The sequence below is a fragment of the Bidens hawaiensis genome, unplaced genomic scaffold (assembly GCF_021521415.1).
Source record: "Bidens hawaiensis isolate Kalapana, Puna unplaced genomic scaffold, B.hawaiensis_p1.1 tig00009828_1, whole genome shotgun sequence".
Classification (NCBI taxonomy): Eukaryota; Viridiplantae; Streptophyta; class Magnoliopsida; order Asterales; family Asteraceae; genus Bidens; species Bidens hawaiensis.
The window spans coordinates 386028-398955 of record NW_027491736.1 but is presented as its reverse complement, the minus strand read 5'-3'; the positions used below and the strand labels follow the sequence as shown (position 1 = coordinate 398955).

Sequence of the window (12928 nt, the reverse complement as noted above, 5' to 3'; positions counted from 1 at the left end):
TGGATATGATTACTTTGGTTTGTAAATGCGTTTACAAATTCTTGTTGCAGATATGCATATAATTGACAGAAAATGGCTACCACAGCGTGTTTTATGATTGTTAGCAAAAATGACATTCCTATATACGAGGCTGAAGTTGGGACTGCCCCTAAAGTATGATTTCCTTTTATTAATCAATTGTGGATTTTTGCAATATTTTACTATTTACCAAATTATATAAAACTGTTTTTCATTCGTAAACCTTAATTTGTACAACCATGTTTCAACTTAGAAATTTCACATCCATTGAATCTATATTTACTGATATGAATGTCTTTTCAAGCTATCGTATTATTTTGATATTTTGCTATTCAATTTTAGAAAGAAGAAGCTGCACATCAGCATCAGTTTATCCTTCATGCTGCCTTGGATGTTGTACAGGATCTTGCCTGGACAACAAGTGCTATGTAAGACTTATAACAACTTCTTTTAACACTCAATCAAGAAAAATGTGTCGTTGCAGCTCAGTGTTGTTGTTCTTGTAATATTATTTCAACCATGTCTGTTTCCAGGTTTTTGAAAGCGATTGACCGGTTCAATGATTTGGTGGTGTCAGTTTACGTGACAGCTGGTCATATCCTTTTTTTGTTGAAAAAACTTGCTTTTTTAATTGTTAAATGGTTATACTTGGGTTATTTCTGTTTCATCAAGGTATTACTTTATGAATTCTTTCCGTATATTTTTCTTGACTCAAGCTATACATACACGATTGATGCTGCTTCATGACTCCCGTAATGATGATGGAATCAAAACCTTCTTTCAGGAGGTCCATGAGCTTTATATAAAGGTAAATTCATTTTACCTTATCAGGTGTTTAAACTTTTGATAGTTGAATTTAGCTTTAAGTGCACAAAAATGTAACTTAGTTTCACCTTTCTATCATTGTATGCCATAAACATGCATTTTGTTCATTGTATAAAGCGTACTTTGAATTTGTCATAATGTTATCATTGAAGGTTAGTAGCATTTTTATAGCAAGTTAAATAATGACATGCATCTGTTATACAAATTAAAAAAGGTGCAAGGCCAGTAGTCCTTTCTCAGATCATTTTTTTCTTTCATACAAAATCAAAAAGGTGAAAGTAATTTACATTTTGGTTTAATAAACCCTTAAAATTAGGCATCAAAGCGCGCATGGACTTCTCAACATCATTTAGTTACTTTTTAACATTTTGCAGACTCTTTTGAATCCTCTCTACCTACCTGGATCTCGTGTCACATCTTCACATTTTGATACAAAGGTCCGAGCACTCGCAAGAAGATACCTATGAGGGCGAAATGGTAAAATCCAATTTCAATTCTTTAAATTGTAACCGTTACTCCATGTCTCCATGTTTACTCCTCAGACCCTACCATAGCTTTGCTATTGGTGGGACATACTCAGTACGATGATGATGATGATTTTCTCTACAAGATGTTTGTCTACACTGCATTACCATTGCTTGCTTCAGTTATAATAGATTTTATATTTTGGAACTTTTAGCATATGATGCTGCTTTTTTAAGACTTGATTGGCCCAAACTGTCTAAAAGATGCACAAAGTATATTTAACACAAAAAACATTCTAAATCATGTCTCTGAAAAATGTAAACCACCATGATTGGCCCACTAGGAGTCTAGGACCACTATATACATATTTTGACAAAAAAGAATAATACAGGTACTTAACTGGTCTATAGCATTGGTAATCAAAATTTTCTCATGATGTACCATTGAAATACCACATAATTACATTATACAATTATACAAATGGTAATTTCTTATTGAATTGGAGAAAAGTTTCAGGCCAGGATTACATCTATTCTTTATTTTTCAACCGCAGCTCCTAAAAGAACGAAGAATAAGCAAGATTTGGATGAAGAAATAGTCCTTTAATCGGGTCATTTTCTAATCCTTTTCCGTTCATTTCATTACAACCTTCGATCGAACACCATTCCCACTTATTCTTGTTATTCCAATCTCTTCTCCACATCACCATTCCTTTAGCAATTTCTTTGTATAAACACACCACCTTCAATTCCCACACACTTGGTACCACTACCAGTAAACATTTTTCCTAATTCAACTGGCATTCTGTCAATAACATTCCATATATCATGCTCTCCAAGCTCCCAAACTGACACGTACCCGCCATGGGTCCCACCAATAACCGCCAGCTTCCCTTTACGTGGAACCATCGCGGCGAATTCGAGTGTGTCACCCATTGGCACACTGAGTTCCTTCCATTTGTTGGAACTCATCCCAAAGCCCATTATACTATACGCACGGGCCGAGGTCATCCAGTAGAGGACCCCATGTGAGTACACGCTCTCATTTGGGGTCCATACAGTCAGCCTCACAGCAAACTCTGCTGGCATGGACCCCACAACCGTCCACTTATTTATTCTCGAATTAAACATTTCTAACGTCGGTTCATACGAGGCAGCACCTCCACTTGCCGCCTCGGACATACCGCCCGCCACATACACTTTAAACTCGCTTGGGCTGTTCTCTCTGACTCCCACCGCAGGATTAGTCCTCGGTTTCCGCAACGGTGGAAGGTGGCGAAACTGACCCGTGAACGGATTACACACCGATAGCTGTGTAGGCAAGCTGCCAGTGGATTTAAACAATATCAACCCGTGTCCAGCTATCGTGGACACGGGTCGAGTTAGGCTAGGAACATGTTCCAAATTGAGCCGGTGCCAAGTGTTCTCCATCGGGTTATGAACAAAACACATGTTGCTTGTGCCGTGGGTGGGTACAGCTATAAACCATGGTGGATGTTGCTGGCAGCTTGTATCTCGGGTGGTGGACCGGCTGCAGTCGTGCCAGCGGCACGTCGCCATGGCACGTGCCAAGGAGTGTGGAGGGAGGTAGCAGAACACATTGGACAACAGATCAGAAGGAAGATTGTTCCACATATTTGAATGGTGGGATGTAAAAAGATGAATATATTTGCAATTATAAACACAACTCTGAGAACAATAATTGCATAGAGATGCGTGCCTAGTATTGCTTCTGATCGAATCTGAGAGGCACATGGCCATATGCACACGTACTTAATATTATTATTATTATAAAAATTGTTGGAGTTTGGTCCTTAGGATACCTTAAAGGTCACAAAAATCTTATTTCCGCATATTTGTTGTTTTCACTTCACTATGATGTGTTGGTGTTATACCAAACTGATGAAATGTATGATAGTAGAATTTTGATGACAACGTCTGCCTCTATTCGGCATGACCAATTCTCTATCGTTCTATCTCCTCTACCTCGCCCGACTCTATCCTTGCACCTCGTTCTATCTTCTCTATCGTTCTATATCCAGATGGTCTTACAACTAGAAGATTATAGGGTTTTTTAGGGCATGAATGTTTTAAAGATATATGATTACCAGTAAATGTTTTTTTATAACCGAGTGCTATGTATTGATTATAGTTGTACGCGTATATTAAAGGGCATGCTATACACATGCCATCCCCATTTTAGTCCATCACGTTTTTCAAATGGCCGTTTAAGGAGTAGTCAAACGGCCGATTGTATGTTACAATATCAAATTATAGCCTTAATACTTTTTAAACGCTTGCTTTAAGAGTAAGATGTAAAATTGTAACCCCTAATTTTAAATGACCGTTTGAAATTTGTCAAAATGCTGCTTGAGTATGAGGTTGTTGAATTTAACTTTGGGGGTGGGTATTATTATTATTATTATTATTACTATGTAAATTCTTTGTGGACATGTAACTAAAGTTCTTGATGGACATGTACTTAGAGCATCTCCACCGGTGTTTGTGTGGGCGTTTTTGTTGACATGGAATGGTGCAAATAAACGTTTGCGGGTGGAGACAAACGTTTGTGGAGGTGTTTGTGTTCTCAAACGTTTGAAATGTGGGATTGTAGTGGCCCCACCACAACCACTACACACAAATCATATATATGTATACATATATATGCATATTTATTATATTTAAATAGAGTTTAGATTGGTTTATTAGTGGAGGAAAAGTAGGGTTTTTTTGTGAAAGGTTTAGATTATGATGTGATGATGAGGTAGAAGTTTGAATTGGTTTATGGGTGTGGATACTATTAAAATTTATGTACTCTAATGTTTTTTTGCAATGCAATCTATCCAATCACTATCAAACAAACAAACAAAGGAGTAAGGACCACTTTTTTTTAATATAATAAAATAATAATGATAATAAATAGCCCCACCACTCCAATGAGGTCCAATTGAGCTACTTTATTACAACAAGACAAAACTGGCAACCAATGAACGGCATTCCCCGACTTGCATAATTATAACGTATTAATAATGTGTGACATGCCAATATGTCATTTTTCCTGTGATATTTCTTTGTTGTTATGCAACACTTGAATATCTCATAATGCACTTTTGTTACTTGTATAAGCATATAATAATATCATTGCTAAACAAGAAATGACCATATAATACATAGTTATTGTAGGACCATATTTTGATGCAAGTTTTTTAGTCTCTTTAAGGATAAATTAAGTGTGCATTAAAAAGCAAGTGATAAAAAGGTTTAACATTGCTAATTTTTGCTATTGACTAGTGCTTTGAAAATTGATTGGACGGGCTACCGGCTCGATTACTAGTTGTGGGCATACCTTGAGTCCATAGGAAGCCGGGCTACCCCTCAACATTTCTGTCTAAATATATGTTCTTTCTTTTTCACCGTTTTATATATCGCAATACACAATTACACATGACTCCATAAGCAAAAAGGATGCCCCTACAAATTTTTTAAAAGCCCAACATGTCACCCCTTAATTTAATAGCCCAAACTCATTTAGATGAGACCATAATTGATCAGTATTTTGGAACAATGATTGATCAGTATTTTAAACAAAATAATAATAAAAGAAATTCAAATTGGCATCTGAACATCAACATCGAGCATTTATACTCTTGTTTTTTTTTTATATTTTTTTTACATTTATATGAATATACGGTAAAAACAAAAAAAAATTTTGGATACCCTTGAAATTCTGTTCTGCATCCGTTATTGGTCTATGTCCAAATAAACTAGTCAGTTTTAAGTAAACCATTGAAAACCAATCAATTTACTAACCGACAAATTAAATTGTTAGAGCGGTGGATTTAAATGCTGGTCAGGTTTTTGAAACATTGCTACTTTGCTACCAAGTTACTAAGGTTAAAGAGTGTACACCACGTCCCTCATTTCCCTTCATTCACCACGTCTGCGCCACCTAAGTGTCAATTCGGTTTTTCCTCCATCATTCAACCCCACCCCTGAACCCCCGGCACATGTCCCAATTTGTAAGATGAAAACAAGACAACAAATGAACAAAACTCATGTTCCTATTTATTTGTTTTTTGCACTTTTTAGTGATCAATAACACTTTTCTTTGCAAGTGGCAAGATATTATGAAGATTACTTCCACATCTTCATGTGTGATATTCTTCTCTTAATGGTTGGTGCATAACTTAAGAATCTCATCAAACCTTAAAAGCCCAAAGATTTTCTTGATTTGAAGCTTTACACAAACATCATTTGACAACAAGGTTCCAGCTTTTTGCAAATTTTTAAGGTGGGTTGCCTTCTTTTTTGGTTTTTAACTTTTGTTTGCTTTTGGACTCTTGGTTGTTTAATTATAAATGTTCATGTTCATGGATACAAACTTAATATTTGTTCTTAAACAGTTGCAATAGAAGGTTACAATGTCTCTCCATACATTAAACTACACATTTCATTTCAATAAACCAAAAAGAATGCATAAAACAACGATGAACATAACTCCGGTTCCAGAAAGTGGCAACAAACCCACGGCTGCACACAATTTTGGTTTAAATTTGGCTTCAAGGAGCAACAAGAATTTTACTAAAGGTACATTATTATATCAACCCAACACCGTGGGAATAATAGGAAGCGTGTCATCCGATGCCACACTGGATTTCATTAAGAAGCTCCAAAACGCGAGCAATGAGTGTGTGTAAACAAGACAAGAATGGGATTCCTTTTGTTCTTTGTTCCGATCCGATTATAAACAAGGTGAACGTAGCACCCAAATTATGGAGATTTTGCGACGTAAAAGGGTATTGCTTGAAAGATCCGGGGCCCGGTGTATTGTGATGCCATGTGACTTATTACATTCATGGTATGAAGAAGTATCAAAAGGGTGCTCGGTTCCCGTATTACATATGGGTGAATGTGTTGCAAGCGAGCTTAAGGAAGCTAAGTTAAAGCCACTTGAAGCCGGAAGCCCGTTGAGAATCGGGGTCCTTGCCACCGATTTTGGCGGGTTCTATCAAGATACACTTCAAAAGGAGGTAACTAATCGAGCACGTCACATTTAAAAATCTTTGTCTATATTCCTAGTGCTAGATGGTCAGGTTGGGTAACGGGTCAATATTGGTTCAGGTTGAAGCGGGCCACTTTTCATTACGAGCCCAAATGGGATGGGTTGTCTCAAAAACTCCTTTGGTCAATTACATATGGTTACATATAATTGTTATTACAATTATAATCCAAATTCTTGAATAAAACGATTTAGGAGGTTATATGTGGGGACGGGTGGTTAATGGGTCAAATCTTATTCGGGTCAAAACGGGTTAGATTGACCCAAAGACATATTCGTGTTCATCGTTGATACTAAAGTAATTTTGAAGTTTGTATGCATAAAAAATAGTAGACTCTGGGTGAACTTTTGGCCTACTTGACGTGTTTCCTTTAACTTATAACTTTTTAGAACGATTATTTAAGCAATCCAAATTGTCAACTTTTATTTTCGTATGTATCTTTTAAGATCTATATTTTCATGATTCTATATATTCGTTGCGTATTTGATTTATTTGTGAAAATGTAGGGTTTTGAGGTTATTTTTCCGGATAAAGCTACTATGGAACATACAATAATCCCATCAATTGAAAGCAATAAGCAAAAAAGACATAGAAGGAGCACAAAACCTCTTGAGAATAGCATTACAAGTACTACTTGTGAGGGGTGTGAATGTCATCATACTTGCATCAGATGATGTAAGAACACTTTTGCCACATGATGATCCTTTGTTGAAAAAATGCGTTGACCCGTTGGATTCATTAGCCCGGTCAACCGTCAAACTTGCTCAATCCGCCATTAAACTTTCTTCATAATCACACACACATATATACAGGGGAAAGTTAACGTACAAATAAATTAACGTGCTGACTGTGCGAATCAAATAGTGTAATTATAAATACTAGTGTAATTATAATATGCTGTAATTACACTACACTATAATTACACTGTGTTGTATATATAACTACACTACTTGATTCGCACAGTCAGCACTGTTAATTTTATTTGTATTTGATCCAAACCCCATATATATATATATAAGAAATAGAAAATTGGTGGATGAGTATATGCTCTGTGTATTGCTATTATACAAAATCTTGATACCATTTGTGATTCTTTCTCAGTAAGAACTGAGTTGTATAGACATACTAGTGTTCGAGTACGTATTTATGTTATGTTAAACAATACCCAAAAGGAGCCCAAAGTTTTCATTTTATAGGTTTTAAACCATCACAACATTTTGGTAAAACGACGCCATGCTTCATGAAAGTGTGTCAGTTTGGCGGTAAAACAGTTGCCGGTTCATTCTGGTAATCGGTTACTATCACAATAGCAGTAACTCAGTTTTCTGAAGATATAGTTACCGTTGGGCTGGTACTCAGATAGTTAAAATGGACAAATCTTATGGAATAAAACGGAACTTGACTCTATTATTTTGTTTTTCTTCTAAGCATTGCTATAAACTTTAAAGTCGAGTTATTGCTGAAGGTAACGTTTTTGAATAAATCTTCAGACTTACATATTATTATTTGAATTTCACATAAAAATCATTGAAGATTACACTCAAATAGTATTAAGTATATAAAACTAATATATAATATGACCGATTAACAAGATTTCTGTATATGAACCTCGTCCTATATATATATATATATTGTATTCATATATGTATACTATCCAGTCATCTACGATCTAATTAAGTGTCTTGTTATTCTTTAATCCAAGTACGAGTTAAATGATTAATTTCTTAAACGAAGCTTGTTCGTTAACCATTCACACACTTCTGCCATCTCTACAGGACCCGTGTAATTACCAAGCCTGCAGCAAACCATATTTATTTAAGGGGTTTGACCTAAGTCAAATTGTAATTATTATGATGTTAATTTCATACTCATAGCTTTTGAATGTAACATCACGAAAACCGGCTTCAGTCATCATCTCATTAGACCTCCATACACACTCATGTGAAACTCTTTGATCATCTGTTACATATTTCCATTATTTAATTTCAAGCTAACAATATAGAACTAAGCATAAAATTTCAAAATATTACCCTGTCCGTGACCAAGAAAAACGGGCAATGAAGCAGCCCGTTTTGCAGCAGCAGCGCCAGTAGATCGTATGTTGTTACTTAAATTCCTGCATGTTTTTCATTCTAAAATGTGTCAAAGAATGTCTAATAAATTTTTTTTGTTTTGAAAATTTACCCTGCACCGGGAAGGCAGCCTCTTAATCCTATCACGGCCTTCAGGTTAATCAAAAACGACCTCCCGTTCCATATTGTCCTCGAGCAAAACAAGCTGCAGCGTAAAGTGCACACGCACCACCCATATCGAAACCTCCAATACCAAGACTTACTGTTTAAAGTAACCGAAAATTAGATGCATGATAATATAATATATTGACACCAATGTACACAAAAAAAAAAAAAACCATTAGGGGGCTCTGTTGATACCAAGTTAGCTATGTGTGCTACTGTAGCATCTAGACCTTCAACATCTCTTGGATCATTTAAAGAAGGATCTCCTTCACCAAACCCTGTTAAGAACCTAATTAATTATCTTAAATAGTAATAATAACAATAAAGAATATGCTTAATGGTTTTAATTAAAAATTAAAAAACCTTACATGCAGTGCCGGGGACCCCCCCCCCCCAGCTCGTACAGGCCGTCTAGGAGCAGTCGGGCATATCCATTTAACCTGCAAAATGAAAAGCATTATTAAACGCCATTTTTAACGAAAACAAACGTAAGGAAACACGCTTACGTTTTGAAGAGAAAGCGTGTCCAGGTTTTGAGACCAGCTGTAGTAATAAAAGAAAAGAAAACCTTTACAACACAATTATGATTTGAATATTTATGATAATTTTAATATATACCGAATCTACCTTGACCCGTCATCGAAAGGTCCACGCAACCAAACTATGGTTGCTTTGTGTGTTTCTTTCGGGCCCACGACATATGTCTGCCCGAATTCAGCGCGCCTCCCAGCGGTTCCACTACCAGAAGCCATGAATACTTGTAGTTTGTATCAGCTGCAATATGAGATTTGTTGTGGGAGGGTGAATTTATTTATATGGAAAAAGTAAATATTCAAAACTAATTAATATTCATGAACAAATATACAAAATCAATTCAAATAAATATGCAGTAAATAGAAATATTCATGAATAATTAACTCAAATTAATAAGTAATATGATGCATGGTTCACTCAAAACACAGAAATTGTCTTCCTTGATGCAAGATATTGAATTGCTTTCTACTCGATTAAACGCTGCACTCGCACCACTCTAAACAAATAAAACAAACAGTTTAACACTAAATAATAAAGAGAAGTGTTTCTAAACAACAAAAAAAGCATTTCCATAAAGTCCATCTATAGTCAATATAACATCACATTACATTCTTAATAAATCCCAAAACTCATATTGTCAAACAACATATTCCCATTTACGAACCAATACCCGAAAATCCTTATTTTTATAATAACAAACATATAAAACAACTTTATATATATTCATATATGTATACCATCCCATCTTCATCACTAGAAATCTAATTATTTCTCCCAACTCAAAATCTGTGTAACTGTCTTGTTATTCTTCGGTTATTCTTTAATCCAAGCACGAGTTAATTAATTAATCTCTCAGGCTAGCTTTGTCTGCAACCATTGACACACTTCTTCCATCTCTTTAGGAACCGTGTAATGACCGAGCCTGCAACAAAATCATATTTATTTATAAGGGTTTTAATCTAAGTGGAATTTTAATTAAGAAACTTCGTTTCGAATAATCCCAACTATGACCTATTGGCAAATAACAGTCCCAACTTCACACTTGGCTGGTGGCGGTCCCAGCTAAAGGTGTATTTGTTTCCAATTGTTCACGACCGACGGATGGTTTAATCCGTTAGTCCAATGCTTACGTGGCACACCTAGTCAGATGCCACGTAATCGTGCCAAATAGATCTTTTTTGACAACTAGGCGTGCCACATAAGCATCGGACTAACGAAGTTAACCATCCATTAGTCACAGACTATTGGAAACAAATACACCTTTAGTTGGTGCTGCCACCAGCCAAGTGTGAAGTTGGGACTGTTATTTGCCAATAAGTCATAGATGGGACTGTTATTAAAAACCAATTTTCCTTTTAATTATGAACTTGTAATTTTGATTTCTTACCCTTCGTAACTTTTGAATGTAACATAACGAAAACCCGCTGAACTCATCATTTGGGACGACCTCTCTCCATAATTATATGGAACAACTTCATCACCTGATACACATTCCAATTATTTAATTTCCAGCCGGCATAGTAGAAAATAGAAATAACCATCAAATTTCAAAATACTTACACTGTCCATGGCAAAGCAAAACAGGCAACGAAGCAGCCTGTCTTGCAGCATCATTTGACCCTATTTTGTTCCTTAAGTTCCTGCATACCAATAAAACTACACTAAGTTTCTTTTCATGTTGAAATTTTAATATGTTATTATTGGAACTTACCGTGCACCGGGAAGCCATCCACTTAATCCAACTACGGCTCTCAGGTTAATCGGGTACGGGTTTCCATTTCCATATTTTCCTTGAGCAAAACAAGCAGCAGAGTAAAGTGCGCACGCAGCGCCCATGCTGAATCCTCCAATACCGAGTTTTACTGTTTAAAAAAACCAAAAAAATTGAAACTTTTGTAACTTTAGATACTATATATATATGTGTAAATTAAAAAACATGCCGTTAAAAAAATGAATAAAAAGTTAAAAAAATACCATCAGAGGGCTCTGTTGATAACAAGTTTGCTATGTGTGCTACCGAAGCATCTAAACCTTCAACATCATTCGGACCGTCTTCTGAAAGCTCACCTTCATCAAACCCTGTTAAGAACCCAAAAATATTGTTTTATCATAAATTTATTTCAATTAAAGAATATATTTTATCGTTTTAATCTTACATGCAGTACAAGGGAATCCCCCAAGCACGGTCACGGGCCGAGTAGGAGCAGTTGGGCATATCCATTTAACCTGCATAATGTAAAACATCATTAAATCCCATTTTAATAAAAATAAAAATAAAATAATAATAACATGCTTACATTTGGAAGGGGAAGATTGTCCAGGAGTTGTGACCAACTATAGTAATAATAATAAAAGGAAATAAAGCCATTACAATCTTAACAACATAAATATCATTTTAAGTAACACAAAACTAATGTTAACTTTAACAAATATTAAATCTACCTAGACCCGTTATCGCCAAGGCCATGCAACCAAACTACGGTCGCTTGGTGCTTCGCTTTCGGCCTCACGACATACGTCCTCCCGAACTCAACGGTCCTCCTAGCGGTTCTACTACCTGAAAAAATGAATTGAAACCTTTCATCAAACACTTGGTGTGTGTGCAACTATCTTTTAACCACAAAACATTCAAATACTCTAATGGAAAGTTTCATTAAATTAAACACTTGTCTACAACAACCCTTTAAATCCAAACACTCAAGCATTCAACTAAACTAAAAAAACTATAACAGGCATTTTATCAAACACTTGGTGTGCACATGGGAAATGAAGTTTAAACTAACCAGAACCCATTGAATTAGCAGTTGAATAACTCATCTTAGACATGTGCAAGTAAGTATGTGTTTATATGAAGAAACTGGTGTGTGTTATGAGTGTGAATTTATATGTGAACCTAAAGTACAAAAAGCAAGAAATCTTTTTCTTGATGAGAATCAAATCATGAAACCCCACTTGAAGAAATAACAATAATAATGGGATTAAGGGCTCAAAAACGGAGGGAATTTATGCACCGGAAATATTATTATTAAAACTAAAACTAAAACAAACAAGAAGAAGAAGAAGAAGTATCCAATTTGGTAAAACTATTTTTTCAATTAAAAGTTTATACACAGTTGATGGAGGGATACCCATTATCTAATTTATTATCATCATTACCTTACGTGACTAGCAAAGAATTATAATAAGGTTATTCGTCGCCTCAACAGAGCTACGTCAACGTAACGTAGAAAACAGGGCACCGAAGCACGTCCCGCTATGATTTAATGCCCCAATGAACCATTGGCAAATTGAGAACTTTGAGAACCATTTTGGACCACTAAAAAAAGCCTCTAAAAAATATTAAAAAAATTATAAAACAAATAAAACCGAAAATTTTAAAAAAGTAAAAAAACCAATATTCTTATATTTCATTCCGGTTTCATTAAAAAAAAACCGAAATTTTTTTTTCTTTTTAATTCGTACTATACATGTACACATATGTATATTTTCATTTAATATCTAGTTACGTAATATACACATATGTACATTATCATTTACCTTAAATTATACATATGTGTATAGGAAAAAACATGTGTGTACATACTATACATATATGTATAATAAAAAAACCGATTTTTTTTCTTTTTAATTCGTATTATACCTATACACATATGTATACTTTCATTTAATCTCTAGTTATGTAATGTACACATATATACATTATCATTTACTTTAAACTATACATATGTGTATAGGAAAAAAACATGTGTACACATATGTACATATTATACATATATGTATATGTATAATT

At 35.0% G+C, this 12928-nt stretch overlaps 2 protein-coding genes and 3 pseudogenes across 2 annotated transcripts; 2 read left to right on the top strand and 3 right to left on the bottom strand.

Moving 5' to 3' along the window:
• The first annotated feature begins 72 nt into the window (after positions 1-72).
• Positions 73-1360, top strand: LOC143533653 (transport protein particle 20 kDa subunit-like). The gene is made up of 5 exons (XM_077028356.1): positions 73-153; positions 361-446; positions 552-616; positions 744-826; positions 1218-1360. Exons 1-5 carry the CDS (start codon positions 73-75, stop codon positions 1308-1310), a joined length of 408 nt encoding a protein of 135 aa, XP_076884471.1. The 3' UTR covers positions 1311-1360.
• Positions 1361-1830: 470 nt separating this feature from the next.
• On the bottom strand, positions 1831-3119 carry LOC143533652 (F-box only protein 6-like; annotated as a pseudogene).
• Positions 3120-5728: 2609 nt separating this feature from the next.
• Positions 5729-7159, top strand: LOC143533691 (uncharacterized; annotated as a pseudogene).
• A 924-nt stretch (positions 7160-8083) lies between these two features.
• Positions 8084-9356, bottom strand: LOC143533690 (acyl-protein thioesterase 1-like; annotated as a pseudogene).
• A 367-nt stretch (positions 9357-9723) lies between these two features.
• Positions 9724-11955, bottom strand: LOC143533689 (uncharacterized). Its single transcript, XM_077028388.1, has 9 exons — positions 11922-11955; positions 11581-11728; positions 11436-11472; positions 11295-11364; positions 11113-11217; positions 10850-11000; positions 10699-10778; positions 10526-10619; positions 9724-10060 (listed from the first exon to the last, which is right to left on the bottom strand). The coding sequence occupies exons 1-9, from the start codon at positions 11953-11955 to the stop codon at positions 9991-9993; spliced, it is 789 nt and encodes a 262-aa protein (XP_076884503.1). The 3' UTR covers positions 9724-9990.
• Between the last annotated feature and the right edge of the window lie 973 nt (positions 11956-12928).

Coding starts and splice junctions, on each gene's coding strand:
- LOC143533653 (XM_077028356.1), top strand. CDS start 73: ATGGCTACCACAGCGTGTTTTATGATTGTTAGCAAAAATGACATTCCT. Junction 154..360: donor AAGTTGGGACTGCCCCTAAA/GTATGATTTCCT, acceptor ATTCAATTTTAG/AAAGAAGAAGCTGCACATCA. Junction 447..551: donor GCCTGGACAACAAGTGCTAT/GTAAGACTTATA, acceptor GTCTGTTTCCAG/GTTTTTGAAAGCGATTGACC.
- LOC143533689 (XM_077028388.1), bottom strand. CDS start 11,955: ATGAGTTATTCAACTGCTAATTCAATGGGTTCTG. Junction 11,001..11,112: donor ATCAACAGAGCCCTCTGATG/GTATTTTTTTAA, acceptor TTTTTTAAACAG/TAAAACTCGGTATTGGAGGA. Junction 10,620..10,698: donor TTTGCTTTGCCATGGACAGT/GTAAGTATTTTG, acceptor AATGTGTATCAG/GTGATGAAGTTGTTCCATAT.